Source organism: Suricata suricatta, chromosome 11 (assembly GCF_006229205.1).
Source record: "Suricata suricatta isolate VVHF042 chromosome 11, meerkat_22Aug2017_6uvM2_HiC, whole genome shotgun sequence".
Classification (NCBI taxonomy): Eukaryota; Metazoa; Chordata; class Mammalia; order Carnivora; family Herpestidae; genus Suricata; species Suricata suricatta.
Window position 1 is genome coordinate 107,214,887 of NC_043710.1, and position 7,661 is coordinate 107,222,547.

General features: G+C 51.2%; 1 protein-coding gene across 1 annotated transcript in view; it reads right to left on the bottom strand.

The window, feature by feature from the left end:
• The window catches only part of SIK3 (SIK family kinase 3), a 105,044-nt gene that overhangs the window by 45,035 nt on the left and 52,348 nt on the right, over nt 1–7,661 (bottom strand). The window contains exons 4-5 of the mRNA XM_029957584.1: nt 730–854; nt 104–227 (exon numbers count right to left, since the gene is read on the bottom strand). Of these exons, the coding sequence (XP_029813444.1) occupies nt 104–227; nt 730–854 (249 nt within the window). The remainder of the gene's footprint in view (nt 1–103; nt 228–729; nt 855–7,661) is intronic.

The following is a 7,661-nucleotide window of genomic DNA, read 5'->3' on the forward strand; positions in this document are numbered from 1 at the left end:
GCGCAGCCACCTGGAGCGGCGCAGGGGCGCTGACCGGGCCGTCTGCACGTCTACACGCGCGCGGCTCTGCGAACCCAGTCCCGCCGCGCGGCCCACCCCTTACCTGTGGACATAAAGAAGGGGATGCGGAACTTCCCGCTCAGCACCCGGGCCCGCAGGTTCTGCAGGGTGCTCCCGTCGAACGGCAGGGCGCCGCACACGAGCACGTACAGGACCACGCCAAGGCTCTGCCGCCCAAACAGAGAGCACACAGTTAGGTAATCGCGTCGGGGGACCCAGAGGAGGCCACTGCAGTGTGTGCAGAAGGTGACGGCGAGTCCCGCACAAAATAACGGGCCGGCCTCTTCTCCCCGCGGTGAGGACGGCCGGGGCGCTGTCGGGCCAGCCGTCTTTAGCCTGCCTAAGGCTCCTCTTGCTCCCAGGCGGTACTTTGGGGGTCACACATCTAGACTTTCTCTCCGTGCTCAACCTCTGGGGACAAGGCAGGAGGCAACAGCAGAGAGAACGTCTGGCCTGGCGAGGGGCCCCCTCCAAGCTTGCTCTTGGGCTTTTTTTTGCAGAGACAAAAGGCAGAGTCTGACATCTGGGGCTGGGTCCCCACAAGAGCTGGAGGACTCGCTCTGCACAAAGCACAGGGGTCAAGATCTCAATCCGCGCGCTGCCCTAGGTGCCCCCCGGGGTGAAGACAGCTGCTAGCGATGGCGGGTGAGGACCACCACAGGTACGTACCCAGATGTCCACTTTGGGCCCATCGTACTCCTTCCCTTCAAAGAGCTCGGGCGCAGCGTAGGGAGGGCTGCCGCACCAGGTCTTCAGCAGCTGCCCGGGCGTGAACAGGTTGCTGAAGCCGAAATCTAGAAAGACAAATGGACGTAGCTCATGTTAGCTTAACCTTGCAAAAACTAGCTTCCGGTCACTGAATAAAGGCTCTGGATTGTTAAATTTGAGCATCAAATGTGAAAAGAGGACACTTAGAGGGGCGCCTGGGAGGCTCAGTCGGTTGAGCGTCTGACTTCGGCTCAGGTCATGATCTCACAGTTCGTGGGTTCAAGCCCCGCGTTGGGCTCTGCGCTGACAGCTCAGAGCCTGGAGCTGCTTCCAGTTCTGTGTCTTCCTCTCTCTGCCCCTCCCCTGCTCATGCTATCTCTCTCTGTCTCTCTCTTTCTCAAAATAAACATTAAATTTTAAAAATTAAAAAAAAAAAGGAAAGAAGACACTTAGAAATTATACAACCATGCATTAACTAACTTGGATTTAAATTTAAAAAATAATAAAAAAGAAATTATACAACCAGCCACTTGAAGTTAACAGGAATGACAGTAACAGTGGACACAGAGGACCTAGAATGCAAAAGACGTCTGGCTGACGAAAAGTAAACAGGACGGGCTTGCGTCAGCAAATCCAATTCTGCTCCCTGTGTCAGCCCGCCGAGAGGCAAGCACGCCTGTTCCTTTAAGAACAAACACGATACGGGGCAGTGACGGGCGTCAAGGCTGCATCGGACCCGTAACTACATGCAAGCCCTCTCACCTGGACCCGGAATCTTCTATTATTTTTACTTCTTGGGACAAACACCTTTATGACCACTGGAGACACACTGACTTGAACATTTAGACACAGTGACGGTATTATCATTAAGGTAGTTTATTCAAAAGAAAGAGTACATAACTTATTTGCAAACTGAAACAAGAACGTTTACAATTTAACTCCAAGCCCCTTTGTGCTTCAACTGCCCCCGACTTTCCTCGCCGTCCCACTGTTTTAAGAGAGCAGATGAGACATGGGGGCAGAGGGGACCGGCTGGGGCAGAAATGTCGAGAGAACGAGCAAGGATGGCAGGCCAAAGGACAGAGAGCCGCGGACTCCGGACACTTTCATGTACGTGAGTATTTGCGTAACAACTCGTACGCAGCCCAGCCTAGATGGCCCTCCTGCCCCAGGCCGACCACATTCCCTATGGCACAGCACCCGAAAACGCGGAGCGGCACCTGAAAACGCAGAGTAACACCTGAAAATGCGGAGCACGCCCCTGCGCCCCCCTGTGCTTTTACCTCCCTCGACAGCTCCAAGTACTTCCCTCGTCAGCTCCAAGCACCTCCCTCATCAGCTCCAAGCACCTCCCTCGACAGCTCCAAGCACCTCCCTCGTCAGCTCCAAGCACCTCCCTCGTCAGCTCCAAGCACCTCCCTCCATCTCCAGCTCCCTCTCCATCTGCTGTTCGCTCTGCTTATCCTCCTATGGCAGACACACCGCTTTTTGTCCCTCTTCCTTGCTCTACGGTGGACTCCTCTGGCCCCACAGCTTCTGTTATCATCTGTTTGGTAATAATCCTCCAAATTTATATCTCTGGTCCTGGGATCACCCTTAAGGTCCTGATATGAACTTCTAATACTTATCTGGGAAGAAACAGCCCAAAGTCGCCATTTTCTGAAAATAAATCTGTTCTTCCAGCTATGTTCCCATGAATGCTGGCTAAGGGCATGACCATCCCAGCTGCAGAGAGCACTGGGCTCCCCACTCTCCCTCTCATTTCCCACATCAAACTGGTAGTAAGTGTGACTTGAATCCATTTCTTTCTTTCTGCTTCCGTTCCTACCACCTTAGTCTCTGATGGAGACCGAGGCACGCCTCACCGCCTCCACCTCCTTTCCCTCCCAGACGTCCATGCACAGCGCAGTGGTGGTCACCCAGACCACCTCTCGCTCCAAAACCCTGGGGGCTCCCATCCACTCAGAAGAGTCTATCCCTCTGAGCAGTGACCCGAGCCCCACCCACGGTTCCAATATCTGGCCGTTCTGGCACTGGGAGACGACTCTCATCCTACGTGTACATGCCTTCTTTTGGGTATTTCCTCTCTGTGCCGTGACTTCTGCTTTCCTTTCCACATTTGAAATATCACATGTCCAAAGCCCAGTCAAATATTACTTCCTGTATGAAGCCTTAACTGGGTTCCGCCACAGAAGACCACGTCAATGCCATCCTCCTCCGGGCGTCCACAGCCCTGCATTCGTACCTCCACATTCCGATCGCTCTGCTCACATTACACGTAGCTGTATCATGTGTTTATGCCCTCCGCTAGTGAGCAGAGGGGAGGAACACAGCTTTACCTGCCGGTGCCCACACAGCAGGGACACAGAAAGGCCACTGGATGAACTGGCAACAGAAGCACTAGGCCAACCCTCCCGCCCTTTCTGGCTCCCAGAGCCTTCTCATCCTCACAGTGGCAGCCAGCCAGCCCCGAGCGCCTCCGCCTCCCAGGCATCCCGTCTACAATTCTAAAATTAACTTCCTGATCACTAGGAGCTTCATTAGAAGCATTTATAGCCGCTTGTGTAAGAAATCGAATATTCTCATTCATCAGTGGAAAATAAATGTTTCTACTGTCAAGTCTGGCTGGATCTCCTATAAAAATACCGTCCACCTTCTCTGTACTCCCCTACTACTTCGTTTTTCTCTCTTATTAGGGTTATTTTCATATATAGATAGATAGATAGACCTCTATTCTTCTGAAAAACACCCTCTCTCTCTGGTTCCTTATGAAAACTTCTTCCCCCCAGACTCTCTCCGATTACTTCACGTAACAGTGTGTAAACACTACAGGTACTTATGAAACGTTGACTATGAACGCAACGGCACTTAAAGCTCCACCGACTGAACTGCACCGCCCGACACCCAATCATTTTTAATTTACTCATTAAAGTCTGCATGTGCTCAACCCTATTAAGACTGGTTTTTTTGCATGCTTGAGGATACGTTGTTAAAAGTTGCAACAACCAAGATTCAGCAAAGCGGGTGTCTTGGGAATTATCTAGAACAAGAACGCTTCGTTGCTGCTGCTCTTGTTCCCTGGCCTCGCACACCTTCCCCCGCTCCCTCTCCGTCACTGGCCCTCCTCTGCACCGCGAGGACGGGGCCTGTGAGAGCTGGTGCCCTCGGACACTGGTCCGGCCGGCTAGCAGAGTCCAGAAGAGAGACTCGTGGAGTGTTTTGTATTTTGAATGAAAAATGCAATAGGCCAAGCAATTAATTAGAAGCAGTAGGTTTAAAATTTCCCTAATAAGCAGCTTAAAATATAGAGGACGTTTCTCATTTTGAACCACGAATGCTTTATCTACAGTTAGTTACCTCCTTACCCGCTGACTCTGCGGGGGCAGGGAAAGCACAGCCTTCCTGGCAGGAGCTAGTTAACTCTATCCACCACACTGGACATCTTCACAAAGGAAACAATCTCAAAGGGAACCATCTTCGGCAATGGCTACCGCCTTGACCGCCACGAGGCGCTGACAGGACAGAGGAGCCAAGAACAGGCGATCCGGCAGGGGCCTGACAACCACAGGGACCGCACCTGGGGAGCACTGGGGACAGCACTGACCACCAGATGGCTGGCTTCCACGCCAGGCCCAGCGACTGGCAGCGAGACGTCAGCAGGATGGACAGCAGCCCCCGCCCGCCTGCTCTCACTCCCTTTCACTCGCCTGACAAAGCCCTCCAGTCTCGCAGAGCTGTCGAGGGTCTCCTCGTGTTGTTCCCGCTCCCAGCCGCACATGTGAGCGACATCCGCTTCTCCATGCCTCCTGGGACACGCTCCGTCTCCCCACGAAAGCCAGGGACCTCTACGAACAATCCTGATGTATGTGATTCATTTTTAACACGCCAACCCTAACGGAGTACGACCCACCTCCCTCTCCGAGACACACAACTATGAAGTCACGGCTGCGCTGAACGCACACTGCTGTCCACCCTCCCCACAGGCATTTCACAGGCGTCCTCAACACGGCCGTGCAGCTGGGAAGTTACGATTCCGGCTGGTTCACTGTCCATGCAGCTACAATACATTTTCTGAAAATTTAAGTTACTGATGTGGGAGTAGCTGCAAGGTATTAACATTCTAAAATTTTTTATGTTTTTTTTTTTTCTTTTTAGACAGACAGAGAGAGAGCATGAGCTGGGAGGGGCAGAGGGGGGAGACACAGAATCAGAAGCAGGTTCCAGGCTCCGAGCTGTCAGCACAGAGCCCAACGCAGGGCTCGAACCCACGAACGTGAGATCATGGCCTGAGCCGAAGGCTTAACCGACTGAGCCCCCCAGGCGCCCGGTATTAACATTCTAAATCTGGAACTCATTGTGGAAGTTTTTAGTTGCTTCTAATCTCCACTCCAGGGACTGAAGAACCGGAAGGGCAAGAACACCTCCTTGTTACTCTCTAAGCTGCTGACCTTCGGGGGCATTCTGCGGCCCGTTTTAAGAAGACTGGAAGGAGAAAGTAAAAGCAGTTCAAACTCCACCCAGTCTGTTCAGGGTCCGGCTGGTGCTTCTGGGAAGTCACTCCCCGCTGCCGGGCTGCGCAGGCTGCTTGGGGACGGTGGGGACACTCTCACCCCTGCTCCGCACATGGCCCGTGTTTACTCAGATTTTTGTTTGACAGCCACACAGCGCACGCATTTAAAGGGTCCTGTCCACTGGCTTTGGGTGTGTTCACGGAGTTGTACAACCACTGCCCCGATCACTTTCACATTTCATCACACTACAAAGAAACCCTGTGCCCGTTAGCAGTCACCCCACTCCCCCCCCCGACTCTCCCATCAAGGATCCCAGCCCCAGGCCGTCACTAATTCACTGTCTGTCTCTACGGATTTGCCTATTCTGGACACTTCCTATAAAAGGAATCATATCATACGTGGTCGTTGATTTGTTAGCATGCTGTTTTCAAGGTCCATCCCTGCGGTAGCACCTGTCGATCAGAACTCTGTTCCTTCCCTCCCCACTGAGCACTACTCCACGGTGCGGTCACCACACGTTACGGATCACTCGTCAGACAACGTACATGTAGGTTATTTCCACTTTTCAGTATAATGAATAATGCTGCTGTGAGCATTCTGGAACGTGTGTGTGTGTGTGTGTGTGTGTGTGTGTGTGTGTGTGTGTTTTCAGGCCACTTGGGTGGCTCATCAGTTAAACGTCCACCTCTTGATTTCAGCTCAGGTCATGATCTCTGGATTCGTGAGCTGGAGCCCCAAGTTGGGCTCTGTGTGGACAGTGTGGAGCCTGCTTGGGATTCTCTCTCTGTGCCCCTCCCCTGCTCTCACTCTCTGTTTCAAAACAAATGAAATAAATGTCTGTGTGTGTGTGTGTGTGTGTGTGTGTGTGTGTGTGTGTATAATGTATATTTTCGTTTCTCTTGGGTATATATCTAAAAATCGCCAGTGTGGTTCTAAACTTTCAAGGAATTGACCAAACGTTCATCCAAAGTGGCCGCCACACTTCACATTCCTACCAGCAATGTACGAGGGTCCCGATTTCTCCGTGTCCCTGCCAATACTCACTACGGTCGTGGCTTTGTTTTTTTTTAATTACAGCCATTCTACTGAGGTATATGGTATCCACGCCATGATTTTGGTTTGCATTTCCCTGATGGCTAATAATGTTGGACACTGTTTCATGTGCTTATTGACGACTGGTATACCTTCTCTGAACAAATGTCTATCCAAGTCCTTTGCCCATTTTTAAACTGGGTTATCTTTTTATTATTGAGTTGTAAGAGTTATTTATATTCTCTGGATGTAAGTCCATTGATTTGATTTGCAAGAATTTTCTCCCACTTTCTTTGATGTACAAAAGTTTTTAATTTGGATGAAGTCCAATTTATTTAGATTTTCTATGGTCACCTAATGCTTTTGGTGTCATATCTAAGAAATCACTGCCTAACTCAAAGTCGCAAAGATTCATCCCTGTGTTTTCTTCTAGAAATAGTTAATATTAGTAATGTGACGGGTAGCCATGAAGCTACCACACAAGTAAGAAACTACTGTCGTGACAATCACTTACAGTGACTCACAAGCACTGCCCGCTGCGCCCCCTTGTCCTCTCCCAACCGCTGACTTTCATCTTGTCTGCATGTCAGAGTCACCAACGCACTTGAAGAAATGTAGAATGATCCACAAACCTTACCTCACCCCTACCGGATCTCCTGGAAATAACCTACACACCCAAACAGAAGCAGACAAAATTCTATCTGAAGAAGTCTGAGGACCTCTCTTCCCGGCAACGAGATGTCACTGGAACCTTCAGAGTGGGCAGGTGATGCAGCAAAATTAACCCACAAGCAAGACTAGATTAGATGTGAGGTGAGGAGGAAGGCCCGTGAGAAAGTAGAAGTGACGAAAATGAGAAAAACAATTCAAGAACCACTTTGAGAACAGACTGGACAAACACAGCAATAAGAAGGAGAGGGAAGTAGAGAGTACGGCCGCGTACATCCGGGTAGGGGAGGCCTCATCAGTGGGAGCTGGTTTGGGAAGGAAAAAATTTTTGTTATGCCCTGAGTTAAAGGAGGTGAGAAAAATTCAAGTTGAGCTGTTCTGAGGAACCGAGCCGTAGGACTGCGTGAATAAGAACCTTTTGAAAGAGTAAGCAAAAAGGGATGGCTGGGGATTAAGGCTCGGGATGCACCTCGTCAACACTTCCTACGTCCTGGGCGCCCGAGGAGGAAGACGCAGCAGCAAGTGGAGAGAAAGCGCATCACTACCCGGAGGCTGAGACAGGAGAGCGGTCCTTCAAAGATGGAAAAGGGGGGCCTGCAGGCGCCCTACAAGGTAATCCAGCCGTCCACACTGCAGGCGCCCTACAATGTCACCCAGCCATCCACACTGCAGGCGCCCTAC